The 16,596-nt window shown below is 31.6% G+C and overlaps 1 protein-coding gene across 1 annotated transcript; it reads left to right on the forward strand.

Annotated features, from left to right (window-relative positions):
* Nucleotides 1-428: 428 nt before the first annotated feature.
* LOC149206096 (uncharacterized) lies at nt 429-1,286 on the forward strand. Its single transcript, XM_089397595.1, has one exon. It carries the CDS (start codon nt 429-431, stop codon nt 1,284-1,286), a length of 858 nt encoding a protein of 285 aa, XP_089253721.1.
* Nucleotides 1,287-16,596: the final 15,310 nt, after the last annotated feature.

A 16,596-nucleotide genomic window follows, 5' to 3' on the forward strand; every position in this document is an offset into this window, starting at 1 on the left:
AGAAGTGTAAAAACCGTCGAATTTAACTAGTGTATCTGTTTTGAAATTCATTCCAACCCTAGTAGAGTAAGGCTGGCCCCTCACCCCCTTCCCCTTTTTAACTTTAGACAACTTTAGTCGTCAATGTCATCGGGTTCCTTGCCATTAATACCCATTGAACGGGGATCTGTTGACCTTGGAAAACGGCCCCAATCGAAATCTCGCAGTAAATCACATTGATTGATAACAGCCTCGTGATGGTCGTCGGCCCACCGCAGGAGCGAAGGGAGTGGCATTTGCGTGGCATCACACGATTCCACGACAAGAATCCTTTCTGGTACGATTCTCATTCTTGAAAACCACTAGAAAAACTCTATAACTCGAGCCTTGCGGGGAGGAATAGGAATAGGAATATGAATCCCTCATTGAAATCAAATCCATTTTAATGAATGGGCCAACGAAAGGGCTTTGAAGCAGGACGCGCCAGAAAATGGCTGCTTGCAGTACTGTTACTGCTTATGCTCGCAGTAGCAACAGCAATTTTCTGCACATGCTTACGCTATTTGATTTCAGAGCAAAAACAGGACCGTGCAGCCCGCCATTGCATGAATGCCTGTAATCATGAATTAATGAACAGGCTGAATCGAAATATTGGTTTAAGCACAGGGGGTAGTGGGGGAGCCTCAGAGCTAATTCGTCCCCGCCGCGCGTTCAGATCGTACGAGGAATACATCGAATTGCAGCTGAACAAAACGCTGAATCCGAGGCTGAGGAAGCTGTGGACCAGCCGGGACTGGAGAAGAAAGGTCGATGTGTTTTCTGGCATGTTCCGGGGTCTCATGAAGGGTCAATTACTGAGACCCAGGTCGAAGGCGCTGTGTATTGGAGCGAGGGTGGGGCAAGAAGTGGTTGCCCTCAAAGAAATAGGAGTGCCTGACGCCATTGGCATCGATTTGGTTCCATATCCTCCTCTGGTAATCCATGGGGATATGCACAGCCACCCCTTCCCCGACAATACCTTCGATTTTGAATTCTCGAACGTGTTCGACCATGCTCTCTACCCGTCCCTCTTCGTTTCGGAGATCGAAAGGACTCTGAAACCCGGGGGAGTGGCCGTCCTCCATGTGACCGTCCACAAACGGGGAGACAAATATTCTGCAAACGATCTGTACAGCGCTGATCCACTCATTGCTCTCTTCAAGAATTCAAGCCTTCTTCACATCAGACGGGTTGACGGATTCGGCCTCGACACAGAAATCGCTCTGCGCAAGTTCAGTATTGATGCAACCGCTTCTTCAGTGGATTGAATTGTCTTGTCGAGAGAATTTTTGGGTAATTTGAGAGTGTAACCAAAATGGGGACCTTGTGATTTTCCTTGCGAATGTAATTTAATAGGGATGGTTGTGAAAATGAAATATTATTATGTTTGAAATGAGGCCAATAATAATGATATGGCCACCTTCCTAAACGAACCTGTTCCAATTACTACGCTATGAGAATGCCTGCCTGCAAGATATTATCCTGAGTAATGCAGTACATTTGTATTAATGGTGGTCTGGTTATCAAACGCTTTGCAAGATATTATCCTGAGTAATGCAGTACATTTGTATTAATGGTGGTCTGGTTATCAAACGCTTTCCAGAACAGACAGCAGACGTATTTTCCAACTGTTTTTAAGTTAGTTGTTGCGATCACAATATTTCAAGTTTTAAAGCATGATATTCTCATACAGTTACAGCAACGGTAGAAGTTGTTACCAGGTTTTTCATATGTAAAGTTAGTTTGTGTACTGTTAAAGAGTTTGTTCGCAAAACAAAGCAAGGCAAGGTTTGGATCTCAGCCAATCTCTGCTGGAGCAATTGTATCAGGCTATGTAAAGTATTGATTTTCTTTAATATATCTTTATTTAAAAAGGAGGTTAAAAGTTATTTTGGTTTCAATTCTTTTGTTAATTATTTATTAAAATTAGTTATAAGAGCTTTATTATGGAGATTATAATTTTAAATAATTTTTTTTTTATAAAAATGAATAACACTTTATTATATTAATTTGATTTTACAATATTACATTTATAATTTTTTTAATTATTTATTAAAATTAATCATAATAATCCTATTTTTTAATTATTTATTAAAATTAATCATAATAATCCTATTTTTTAGTTTATAATTTTAAATATATATATTTTTAATATAAAAATGAATAACATTTTATCATATTAATTTGATTTTACAATATTATATTTAGAGATATATGATGTGTAAATTAGTTGGTTTGTATGAGAATTAATTTTCATTTGGTTTTAGTCAAAACACAATATGGTTTTGATAGCATCATTTTATTGGGACACATCATTCTTCCATCTAATATTGCAGTTGACTAGGCACAATATGGTTGTGATAACATCATTTTATTGGGACACATCATTTTTCCATCTAACATTACGGTTGGCTCCAACTTAGACATGACATTCTTCCATTTAACATTGCAGTGGGCTCCAACCTAGACAAGACCTTGTTGTGATAATATTATCTCATTGATAAATAGATTATTCTTCTATCTAACACTAAAGCTATTTAACCTAAATTTAAGTTAATTATGATAATATAATTATATCTTATTAGTAAACAATTCTTTCATCCAACATGAACGTTAATATTAATCCCATCTAATAAAAAAAATCAAAATCAAAATCTATTTCACTGAGTTTATTTAAAACTTATCCCTGAAGCACCCCATTACTCTTTACAATCATTGATAAAAAATAAATACAAACACTCTACTCTTTTACTCTTTACAATCATTGATAAAAAATAAATACAAACACGCTACTCTTTGCAATCAATGATAAAATGACAAATACAAACACAAATATATTATTAAAAACCCTAATCTACAACAAAAATGACCACATAACCTCCATTCATTAACCTAAAAAACCATCATTCACCATTAATTTTTTTAGTTTATTTTTTATATATATCCATACACCATGGTTTACAAAAAAAATATAGAGTTAGAGGGTTAAAAGTCAACTTTTCTAAGAGTGGAAGAGTGGAATTCCCCGTGTTGTAGGTTTGTTCTTAAAATCAATTTTATTTTGTTTATTTAGTTAATATGTAAGTTTATTTTATAATAATTCTTTTATAATTATAATTTAATTATTAATAATTATTAAATAAATTTAATTTCTGTGTAATATTCATAAAATATGTAAATATTATTAATAAATAAAGGATTAAGATTTTTTTAAAATAGTTATGTTTTTTTTATTAATATTATATCGAGATATGTCATTAAAGTCTGATTGCTTATCATCTCTTATATATATATATATATATATAAATTATGTAGAAATGAATAATGTTTAATTATATTAATTTGTTTTGAATCAGTGACCGAAGAATCCACAGCATGAACATTTTTATACCAACGTTTCAAATCCCAAATGGGATCCATCATCACGTTATGAGAATGATGATAAAAGAAGAGCTACTAAGAAAGAATAAATAATGATTAGGATAAATTTTTAGGAACAACACACTGTCTACTTGTAATATTAATTAATTAATTTTATATAATTTAATTTAATTTTCTTTTATTTTAATAAATTACTCTTTTTTTTTTTATTAAAATTTTTGGAGGAGTTAATATATTAAACAAAACATAATGATTAAATTAGGGATTTGAACTAAAAACTAAAATTAGCTTATTGAACTAAAATATATTAATTTCTATATAAATTAAAATAATATATTAAACTAATTCATATTAACAATTATAAATAATAAATATTTATAATTGATTAATATAATAATTAATATATTAATTAATAGTTATATAGAAATTATTATATTATAGCAATATAATGCTAACTATTATATTAAAGGTTATATCTATAACAATATTAGGGTAATATATTAATTTTTATATAAATACTAGGGAAATATATTAATTCTTATATAATTTAATTAATATATTAACCAAATCATATTAACAATTATAAATAATTAATCTTTATAATTAGTTAATATATTAATTAATAGCTCTATAGAAATTAATATATTATAGTATTTAATGATAATTATTCTATTTTGATATTAATAAAAAGTACAGACTAATAACAGAGGAAAGAAGAGGGATAACTTACCTATTGAGTGCTTTACCTGGGGATGTGTTTGCGATTTTTATTTCCCTGATCAAGGGAAGCCAGCTCCCGCTAATCTCCATACCATTGTCTCTGTTCAGATTATGAGCATGCTTGATAATTTCAAGTGCTTCTAGATCTTTCGTCTCTGATGCTACTCTTCCCTTGCGATAATTGATGCGCTTTCCAGACAGATATGGTGCTTAGTCTTCGAGGAGTGCTCTGCCAAGGCTGAAGTACGAGATCTTCCGTTTCTAATATCAGCGCCATGTTCCTTGAGTCTTGTCTGGAGGGAGCGACCCGTTTCACCAATGTAGCTTTTTCCACAAGAACAATTTATTTTATAGACTCCTTTAAGCTGATGATTGTCAATATCATATTTTACAGACTTCAAACCTTGCCTGATAGTACCAGGTGCTGAGAAATGCGTGATAATGTTTTTCTTTCTTAAGATTTTAGCGATTTTGTCTGTAACTCCATGGATATAAGGTAGAAAAACTTTACCACATTGAGGTTGGTCTTGAGCCTTAGGCTCATGAGATAACAACTTTCTTTCAGCTTTCTCTATGGCTTTTTTAATTTCTTGTTCTTTGTAGCCTATACTCTTAAAAGTTAAAACTAGATGCTTCTTTTTTTCGTCCAGATGCTCCGAGTCAGAAATTTGAAGGGCTCTAATGGCAAGCGTGTTTAGAACACCAAACTTCTGGGCTGGGTGATGGTGGGAATCAGCATGGAGGTAACTTTCTGTGTGGGTTGATTTCTTGAAAACCTTATGGCCCAAAGAGCCATCCTCTTTTCTGATGATTAGAACGTCTAAAAATGGGATGCTCTTGTTTTCTTCAAGCTCCATCGTAAATTTTATTTCTGGAGAGATAGAATTTAAGTGAATGAAAAACTTGTCGAGTTCTGCTTTACCATGAGTCCATTTTATATTGGTATCATCGACAAACCGCTTCCACCAGGCTGGTTTTAAAGGATATGATTCCAGGGCCTTCTTTTCAAAGTATTCCATGTATAGGTTGGCCACGATTGGCGAAAGGGGTGATCCCATTGCCACACCGGATGTCTGCTCATAAAATATTCCTTGGAAGGTGAACACAGTTGACCTTAAGCAGATCTCAGCTAGCTTTGCAGTCCCTGGATCAGTAACATCTTTTATAACCTGAATGACTTCATCAAGAGGGATCTTCGTGAATAAGGATACCACGTCAAAGCTTACAAGGATGTCATCACGCTCCATCCCCTCATTTTTAATAAGATTCACAAAGTCCTGGGAGTCTTTGATGAATGAGTCAGTATTTCCGACAAGGGGTTTAAGAATTTTAGCAACATATTTAGCAAGTTCATAGGTTGGGGAACCAATAGTATTAACTATCGGTCTAAGGGGGAACCCTTCCTTATGGATCTTGGGTAATCCATAGATTCTAGGGATAGTTTCACAAGAGGGGATTAATTTCTTCTTTAATTTTTTGTCAAGGTTGGAATCTGAGATGATCTTTTTTAATTTGATTTCACAATCTTTGCAATGTTTTAAAAATGTTTTTGTTTGTTTAAAAGTTATGTTTGTGATGAGTAAAATCCTGTCTCATTACAATCATAAATACTTGTAATAAATTTATAATATAACAAGATTTTTAGTTATGGATATCTAACCGCACTTTACTATGGATATTACAGATTTGTAAATAGACATTGTTACATTACTATGGGCCAATACCATGGCTTATCAATATCACATACCAAAAAACTCTCATTTCATCAAAATGTTTTATAAATATTTTATCTATTCAATTTTATAACATTTTTTAAATTAAATATAAAAACAAAAAAATTATAATTACTTTTGAGATATATCTAAAACTCTATATCCTCACTTCCACTAAAAACATTCTTTCTATATTCCCTAGAGTTCAAATTAATGTTTTAATAATATTAAAATAAAAATAATATATATATATATATATATATAGAATTTTTTTTGTTGATATATCTAAAACTCTATATCCTCACTACCACCAAAAACATTCTATCTATATTCCATAGAGATCAAATCAATGTTTTAATAATATTAAAATAAAAATAGTATATATATATATATTTATTATTTATTTATTTATTTATTTATTTTTTTTATGTAGAGAGATGTGAAATTCATATAATATAAACAATATTATTAAGAATCAATGTAGATCTTTTTAAATAAAGATATACCCAAAATATGATAGGAATTAAATCTCTAGACATGCAAATCTTTCCTCAAATTTAACACTAAAAAATAATAGGAATCAAATTTTTAGAGGTACAAATATTTCCTGAGTTTCCTCTTCAAAAATAAATTTGTATCTTCAGAGATTTATTCTCTCACGAACTTGATAGATCTGATATTAACATAGATCTATATTGGTAAATATCTATGAAATGTAAACTAAGATTAAACATACTTTTAGAGAAATTAAATTAGTTCAAAAAAAGTATCACAATTCTTGTAACATAAAATTATTCTTCCATCTAATATATCTAATATAGTTGTGAAAACATTATCTTATTGATGAATAAATCGTCTTACTCACACATATTCTTGTGGAGAGAAAATCATTATTCCATCTAACATAATTGTGATAACATCATCTTATTAATAGGTAAATCGTACTACTTATACATATTATTCTTCGTCCAACATTAAAACTAACCGCAACTTAAATTTCACTTAATTATAAAGGAAAAATCCCCTGATTATTAAAAAAAAAAATTAAAAATAAAATATCATGGTTAGATATTCGTTTCTTGCGTTGTATCTACCTTTGACTTTTTGATTTAAGTTGTATTTCAAAAGTTCTTGGAATTTTATATGATATTGTTGTTAAATAATGATGTAATATGTGAGAGATTGAGTGTATGAGAGTTTTTATTTATTATTAAAGGTAAGTAAAATAATTATAAATAATAATATTATTTATGAGATGAAGTTTGATGAATTCTTTTATATTGGAATTTTTATAAGGGAGAGAATGATTAAGGATTAGATGTTTTTTTCATTATTAATATTTTGATAGGGAGTTTTAAAAAAGATATGTTGATTTTTCTTCAAATTTAGCATTTTTATGAAGAGGTATTTTGGGTATGAGTTGGTAAACTTTTTCTTGATTTATATTATTAGTTAGGGAATTAACTAGTTTTTTTTTCATGTTTACTATTTTGGTTGAGAGAGGTTTTAATGAAGGATTTGGCTCTTTATCATTTTACATTATAAATACTAATAAGGTGAAATGATTGATGAACTTTATCTTGTACAATATTTTTATTGTATGATATACTTTTCCATTAAAATTATACTTGATATGTTATGTTTAAAAATATTGAAGATGGTTTTATGTCAAATAATTTCATATAAAAGTATATATTTGTTTTTTTAATTATAATTAAAAAAATATCAAGATTTATTAATATTGACAAATTCGAGGAGATTTTGTTTCTTCATGTAGAAGTAAAGCACAACATTGAAGGGTTCGAGAATGAATGGGATGTTTAGTTAGATTAATCACTCAACTTCTACATATATCTATATATTTATGAACTAAATTGAAACACTATCATTTCTAATGGCATGATTTTTTGTGCATATGTACTTAATAAAGACATATTGCATGTTTAAATTGAGGTACTCAAGAAGACCACTTTCTTTCTGCTATAGATTGAGCCTCTTCAAAATTTTCAGTTTTCTTGGGGATATGTTTTTTATTGTTGTAGAACACAAGTTTAAAGAAACCTCATTTTGAAGAATATTGTGACTAGCAACTTGACGAACTTAATCAATGCTATTTTCAATGTGTTAGGGGTTGAAAGGGTCACACCCGAAGCCATTTTAGGAACTTCTCCCTTTTACTTGATTTACGACCAAGAAGCCATCCTTCCCTCCAACCTTCTCTCCTCACACAATCTATGCAAGATGTTGCTTCTACCCCAATACAAAATCGAATTGATACATTGCTTAAGCTTGAGAAATAAAGGAACAAGGGCAAAGAGAGGTTCATTACCCATCAATAGGTGGTGAAAAGGGGGTTTGGAAAACATAAATATGGCACTTAGAATTTGAAGTGGGTGAGTTAATTCTAAAATGGGATAAAGAGAAAGAACAAAAGGGGAGGTATTCCAAATTTCAAACCATTTGACTTGGCCCATACTAGATTGTTGAAAGGTTGTGAAATGGAACATACTAATTGAAAAACGATGAAGGTTATGTAAGGTACCCAACACCCCAATACTTCATTAGGGTGGGGTTTATCTAGACCCAATCTTGAAGATTAATTATGAAGATTTTGTTATCAAAATTCCTCTTTCGTTTGTCATCTCAAATCACATTTTCTAATAGTTCCATCATCTTTTGTTTTTCAAGAGATTTTCGATGATATAAACCTCATACAAAATTGGTTTTTAGATAAGAAGTTATACCCATTTAAAGGTTTTCTCTTTAGGCCATCTCAGTCTCCATACTTCAATGTGACCCCAACTTCTTGTTCTGTGTGGAAAACCTAGCTAGCTCAACATATTGGTTATTAGATCCCGGGCTAAAATTTCTATGACAAACAAGCTTGATTTTGAGTATCTTTACCTAATAGTGGGCCATTAATTGACATTTACTAGCTATGTCACTTTTTATCCATGTTTTGGCTCCTTGGAATACCCTAATACTATGAGAAATGGGAGCGGCCACTGATCAAAACTGATATGTTGACCATTTTATACTCAATCGAACAATGAGATAATGATTGGAGCTTTATATATATATATATATAATTTAATTTAATGTATATATCAAATTCCAATATATCATATTAAGAATTAAGAAGTAAATGATTGATATATATATATATATATATATATATATATATATCATTTACTTCTTAATTCTTAATATGATATATTTGAATTTGATATATACATTAAATTAAATTAAATTAAATACCTTGCTAGAGGAGCCCAAAGTATTCAGTATTAGGAGGATCAATGTCAGTCATATACTAAGGAGTGCAGAGGAGTGTTGACAATAGAGAAGGAGGCTCAATAGCAGAGTCAACAACAACACATTTTTCTTAGTAGACAGTTGTAGACACAATTGATTCAAACTTTTTTCGATGCTTCTATGTTGTAGTAGCAACAACAACAGTGAGAGGTGTTGCATGCAATACATTCCACAGGTGTAGGATAGGGGTGGTTGATAATCCCTTTCTTGCTGAGAGGGAGTGTTAAAAATGCAACAAGAAAGTCTCAATTTTGATTTTTCCTTAATCAAATTGAGGAAATTCGAAATTCCACATCAACAGACAACTTGGAGGAGTTAACTGAGGTGACATGGCTCTTGTCACTTAGTTAAGAACACTCAATTTGAGTTAATGAGTTGAAGTTTAGTTTTCTTGAGTTAATTCCTAAAAAATAGGAGTCTAGCTCAGTTAATTTGAGTTAGGGGCATGAAGTTCAGTTGTGTGCGGTTATTCCTAAATTTTAGGAGCCTAGGTTGAGTTCATTCATGGAGGCTTTACTCAATGAACCTCTAAGATATCACGTGTGTTCGTGGCATACTAAACAATACCCTTAATTTGACTACAGATTGGAAAATACCTCTAAAAATCACTTTATTTAACCCCCTACCAATACAAACCCAATAGACCTTCCCAATTTAAAAATCCCCTACTTTCACTAGATATTGCAGGCATCCATTTTTTCATTAACATTTTTTATACTCCTTTATATTTATATCCCTGTATTTTCATTAACAATGGTAGGCAGATTTTGCACTTAGAAAGCATAACATAAATATTAGGTAGTTGAAAACATGAAAGTTTTAATCAAAAAGAGGCAAATATAAGTTGATTGATTTACAAATACATACTATGGAAATTTTGAATGGAAAATCCATGGATTTTAACTCTTAATTGCATCTATCTTCTATTTAACAATGAAAAATATACACTACAACAATTCAAAACAAAACCTCGATAACCAACACAATGGTGAACCTTTCATCTCGCTTATGGAATAGGAAGAGAAGAGAAAGTACAATGAATATGGACACATGCAAACTCCTAGTTTGATCTCCTAATCTGATCATCTAGTGCACCATAGTTGCATTGTAAGAGTGCTAAGTAAGTTTGTCTCCATCAAAAGATGAACTGGAGCATGCAAGCACGTATCCCTCCCTTGAGATTTGTGTCCTCAACCTAAGATGGGAATTTCTCATGCATATGTATTCTATTTGACTAAGGATTTGCACCCTCTTAGTAAGAATAGATAATGCATACTAAAAATAAAAAAAGAAAAACTCTATCCAAAACTAAAATTTCTAAATTTGAAACAACGTCTAAAATGGAATTAACTGAAGGTGTGACATGCGTACCCTTAGCATGCATGCACCCTCTTCCAAAAGATAATATATTTCACTATCTCCTATGGCATGCATGTGCCCTCTACTAAGAAATAGTCAAAATCATTGTCTCCTTCACTTTCGTTCAACCTATTCATCATTAATGTAAGGAAAGGGTGAAGGTGCCATATATGTTGTCTTCTCTACTGCCCCATCATTGGGAGGATCACTAGTTGAGAAACAAATAAAAAATATTAACGCACACATTAGACATAGATCATAGAGGTATTAATAATGTGATGCATGTCTATTCTGGAGCAAGGTTGCTTGGGAGAAGGGGAGGAAGCGAGAAATGAGAGTGGAAGCGGGAAGTGGGAGTGGAAGCAGGAGCAAGGAGTGACATTTTCAAAAGCTCCTAGGTTGGGAGTGATTTTGGGAGTGAATTTTATATAATATATATTTTGATGGATATATGTCAACAAAATCATGTATAATGATGAATTTGTGATAAAAAACATAAAACATGGATTAAACCATATAACATCATTCATCTAGTAGTTATAATATTCATCAACCACAGGTCCACAAATTACAAGTTCTCATTTATATAGCATGTAAGGGTGCACATAACTAAAATAACATCGAGTGCAATCCATCTTTGAATCGAAAATACATCAACAAATAGGCTCTGGATGACCTCTAGCATCCAAAAAAATGCTACAAAAAATACCTACATATCATTAAAATCATTGCCTATCTTGGGATCTTTGTCATTAATATCACCCTCTAAGCATTAACATAAGATAGAAAAAATGTAGCATGTCAAGTCAATATTTTGTTTGAGTGACAGGTACATTTTTAGTAGGGTCATGATAGAGGAGTTTGAAAACCAATGTCACTAACATCAAGGTACATAGAGGGCTTGGTTCTCTTGATTAAATACAATTTCCATACCCTAGTACATGACAAAATCCAATGGAAACATTGCAATCCCCCTAATCCTGAAATCCTAAAAAACTAATAAGTATGTTGGATTTTGAGTGAGATCTAAAATTCTATTTTCCCCATATGAAATCTAATGAGGTTGGAACCACTCTCAAACATCCCGAGTCATTTCATGGTAATGTCAATACTAGGACCATAGGTTTGAATACTAGGCTACTATGGACCTAATATTACCATACTTTTTTCTTTTTCCCTCCCACTCTTGATACTCCCACAATGCTCCTAAACCTCTATTTCGCTCGCTCCCTTGTTTTTTTCATCTGCATGACCAATGTATTGTATAAGAAATACCTTATAATACACATATTGCTATACGGCATATAAAATACCTTTACCCCCCTACTATATGATCAATATATTATTTCATTTTTTCCTCTTTTTTTATGTCCCAATATGAACACACGTGATAAGGTATTGCTTTGTCAGTGAAACCCCCGTGAGTTAATTTCAGTTGTTGCAATTCAGTTCAGTTAAACTGAGTTATGGTTAGTTAAAATAATTCTAATTGTTGAAGGAACTAGTGGAAGGTCAAGTTGTGGAAGTGTGACTTCAACCACAATCAGTGATCATCCAGTTAACTGATCAATCAACCTAAATTAGTTCATTCATGTAGAAAATTTTAGTTAGCCAGTTGAGATGGAGATTCCAAGGCAATGTGCTATTAGTGGTAGACTATTTCGAAGTGTACAAGTGGTGCATGCAGTCAGAGGAAGAACCTAGAGGAATTACGCAATCCAATTGAGGGAATTTCCTAACTAATAGGGGCCTAATTCCTCAAGGAGCAATGCAAGGAAATAAGAGCTTGTAGCGCTTGAAAATTGGCTAAGTGTTGGCCAGAGTTAGCCAGTCAAGAAGAGGGATAAACTATACACTTGCAGGGTGTGCTCAAGCTTGAGCAAGCATATGTATTTCATCTTTATTCTCTTATTAATGTAATATATATAGTTAGGGGTTTTGAGAAGTTGCTTTCCCCTAGATAAATCTTTGTGCATGTGTGATGTTTCCTTTTGCATGTAGATGATTTATGTTCTAGATGGTGAATTAACTTTCACAGATCAGTAGAGTATCTTCAAGTCTTGTGATTTTGTAAATTTCATGAGAAGCTTTGAATCTACACATTAATCCATCACTTCAATGAATGAATTTCTTGATAATCACCTTGCCGGCCTCATTAACGATCAATATTTTGTAATAATTATATGATATGGATTTAATTTGTTATGATTATTACAACCCAAACTCAATTTCTCTACCACCTTTTCATTATTTCTACATTTATCCTCTCCCATTACTTCTTTTCCATTCCACATTATCCTATGAAAATTTTGACAAAAGATTAAATTTTACGGCTTAGACTTCCTAAAAATTAAGGATGACACTGGTAGTAAGTATTGATTCCTTTGGGGTTGAACTTTTGGAAGCATATCCAAAATGCAGAAAGAAATTTGAGAACACATGTTGGTTACGATTTCTTGAGAAGTTTAACGAATATGACACAGAAGTAACTAAATCCTTTGATAGAGCTTTTGATGGAGTTGAAGGAATCATTTGTGATGTTTGACTTAAGGTGATTAAATCTTTCTTGGTCGAGGCTACTAAATTTCCTAGGACCGATGAGAACTAGTTTAACAATCAGAAAATTGAAGAGGAGACATTGAAAAAGTTCTTGATAAACCCTGAAATGAAAACAAACTAGTGAAAGGGAATACTTGTTTATGTATTCAAAAGAAAATGGAGGGAAATTCTGTTTATTCTTCAGAAATTTATCACTTGCGAAGGGAGATATGGTATAATATTATTTTATCATGTTCATCTCTTGATGAATTTTCAAAAATATCACGAAATAAATCTAGCTTATTATCTCCTTTGTAGTATTAAGAATATGACTTCTAAAATTCAAAAAATTTCCAAAAATATAGAAAGGAGTCTATGTCATTTTAGACTCATTAAAATTTTAGTTTGAAGTAGAGTTATGCTAGAAAGAGATATTAGGGATGATTTCCTTATGAGGAATCACTTCAAATAAGCTCTTGAAGCTTCACAGGAAACACGTACTCAAATTCATAAGAAAGACTCATTAGGGCTATGGTTTTAGAGACTCAAAACCATGAACCTATGGTTGAGTTGGTGATTAACCTTGTGATCGAGCCAATGGTTGAGTCTGTCAAAAAATTTAAGCTTTGGATGGTTTTTTCCTTGAAGATTCTCAATTAAAATACATAGTTGAAGAGAGGGTTTTGAGCTAGAATCCACGAAAAAATGAAGAAAAATCATAGAAGAAAAATTAAGTAAAGAAGGGGGCAAAGGAAAATGTAAAGAAGAAATGAAACCCCTGTATTTAAGAACAAATTTACTACAAGAGGGACCAGAATGAAAGAAACAATAAAATAAAATGTTGTGGAGGAAGAAGTTATAGTAAAGATAAACCTTGAATTTGAGGACAAACCTATAAGAGTTACTCATATCATGAACAAAGGTGAAAAATGATGTGGACTAAACTTCAAATAATTAATGTCGAGGACACTGATGGATAAAATATTAGTTTACTAGAGAAGGTCAAAAATGGCCAAAAGAAATCAAGGATATCTATTCCTTTTTCATCTACAACACCACAAAAACAGAAGTAAACTAGTCCTAAAATTTCCATTGCTTAAAAAAGAGTTTATGAAAATATTGAATCTCTTGAAAAAGAGGCACAACAAGATGAAATACAACCCCCTATCTATTCCCATATCTTCAATCCATCAACATCTCCTTTTCACAATCTATTAACATCAGCTCTTCATAATCCATTAACATCTCCTATTCATAATCCATCACCATCTTCTACATACAATATATCATTTGATACTTATGAATAGAAGGGCACAATGGAAAAATTAAGAGAAGAAATTAGAGAATTGGAGGTTCTGGAAAGACACATAAAAAATGAGAATGAAGTCTTAAAGACATAGAATCAAAAGATGTTAAAGAGGATGCAATATTGATAAAAAAAGAATATGAAGCTTAAAGAAGCCAATAAGAAATTATATTCAAAGATTAAACATCTCATTGCTAATATCCTCCTCAAGAAGCCAAGATGGTTTATTGCTATGAAGAAGAAGAGAGTCTCAAGTAGTAACTTGGTTATCCCCATCCAAACTACTGAGACTATGGAATGCCAAGAAAATAATTACAATTCTTTTTGCAATTTTGGTTATGCATGAGGCCATGAAATATCCTTAGCATGGAGGAATGTCAAAAATGGACTCTTTTTGTCATTTTTGTAGTGCTACTTTTTCTTAGTTTATCCTTAAAAGCTTGCTACCATCACAATTTTTCAAATCTAATGCTATCATTTGTGCATAAGAATTATATCCGTGCTACAAAGGTCACAAGTGGAAATTTTAAAGGTAATTATGTCCATTCTTCTATAGTTTTGTATGTTTCTTTATAAAAACAATTCAAAATGACGTAGCTACATAAAGTTACACATTCTATAGTTGGTTTTCCATTTTGTAGCCAAAGCACAAGTTGTTATAGTTGTAGACATTGCTCAACAAAAATCTAAATTAGAGGACATGGCGAAAGAATAAGAGAAGGATCTCTACTTCTTGAGGGAAACCATAAGCCCTCCATGCCATCACAACAACTTAGTCAAACATACGATGAAATGGTGGTAGAGCATTGTGATCTGAAGCAAAATTCTTACGGTGAAAATAGTGGATTAGATCACGAGAATCAAGATAAGGGATTACATAGATTTGCATAAGAAATTCATGTATATCATCATGAATTTGTCATCCATGTATCATTTAATTAGATCCATGAAATATGAAGTAATCTTCTTATTATAAAAGTATGTGGCAATATTCTCAATTGTTGTTGTCTTAATATGTATAAATACTTATGGGACCCGCGATGAGAAAAAAGTTGGTTTTTGTTTGTTTGTCAAGTTGTCTATGTTCTCCAAATATTACATCAGGCTTGACCGATGGCTTTAGAAATCGCTACCTAGGGGCATCTAAGCTATCAAAATCACCCAATGATTACACTGGGCCTAGGCCACATCAACCGTTAACATGGTTAGATTTTTCACACAGAGTTTCAAATTGATGACCTTCACATCATGGAGTGACTTAATAATACACCCCATCACCATATATTCTACACCCAGTGGGTGAATCAAGTTGGTTTTTATATGCAAACGTTCTAAAGTAATATAAACAATGTTGTTGACACATTGTTGATCTTTAATTCTCATGTGCAATGTGTTATTTATGAATACAATTATAGAAATTTCTTTATCAATCTAGAGGATTGGTTTACTCCTCGCAAGTGTGACCAAGCCAGGAAGGGCCCCTTGTGACAATGAAGCACACTGATTTCTTTCCCATTTTTTACTTAGTTTCACTTCATTTCAGAACAAGGTTATTTATTTGTATATCATTCACAGATTTTCCAAACGATTCATTAGATAATGATCACTTGAGTTTATTCTTCATAATTTAAGTTCCTTACATTACATGTTTAATTCATTAGAATTTGAATTCAAACCTTAAATTTTAAATTTGTTTGTGTGTCCATACAATGAAGGCTAATCACATTTATTTTCCAATTGAATAGAAATTATTATTCACATATAAATCAAGCATCATATTTACCAAACACATATATACTGAGTTTGTAAGAACTATTCATAATAATTGTCTACATGGTACGAGAATCTTAAATTGTTTTAGAACCATCGCTATCATGGAATAGATAATTTGTTAATACTTATTTATAGATTAGAATTTTACCTTAAAGTCAAGAACTTATTAGTTTTATTTAGCAGCCAAAACCTATCATATATTTTGCATTACATTTCACAAGTCTAACCTATCACATATTTTGCATTACATTTCACAAATCTACCAACCCATCATATGTGTTTGCATTACATTTCACAAGTCTAACCTATCATATATTTTGCATTACATTTCACAAATCTACCAACCCGCATTGTAAATCTAATATAAACACAACTCTAGTACAATTGAGGGGCTCACATATTCTAAACTACTTAGAGAAAATAAAAATAAAAATAAAATTAAAATATACCTTTATAACACTAGATAATTAAAAA

This window comes from Pinus tabuliformis, chromosome 1_2, assembly GCF_031772625.1.
Source record: "Pinus tabuliformis cultivar Carrire ecotype Pingquan chromosome 1_2, CPIR1, whole genome shotgun sequence".
NCBI lineage: Eukaryota > Viridiplantae > Streptophyta > Pinopsida > Pinales > Pinaceae > Pinus > Pinus tabuliformis.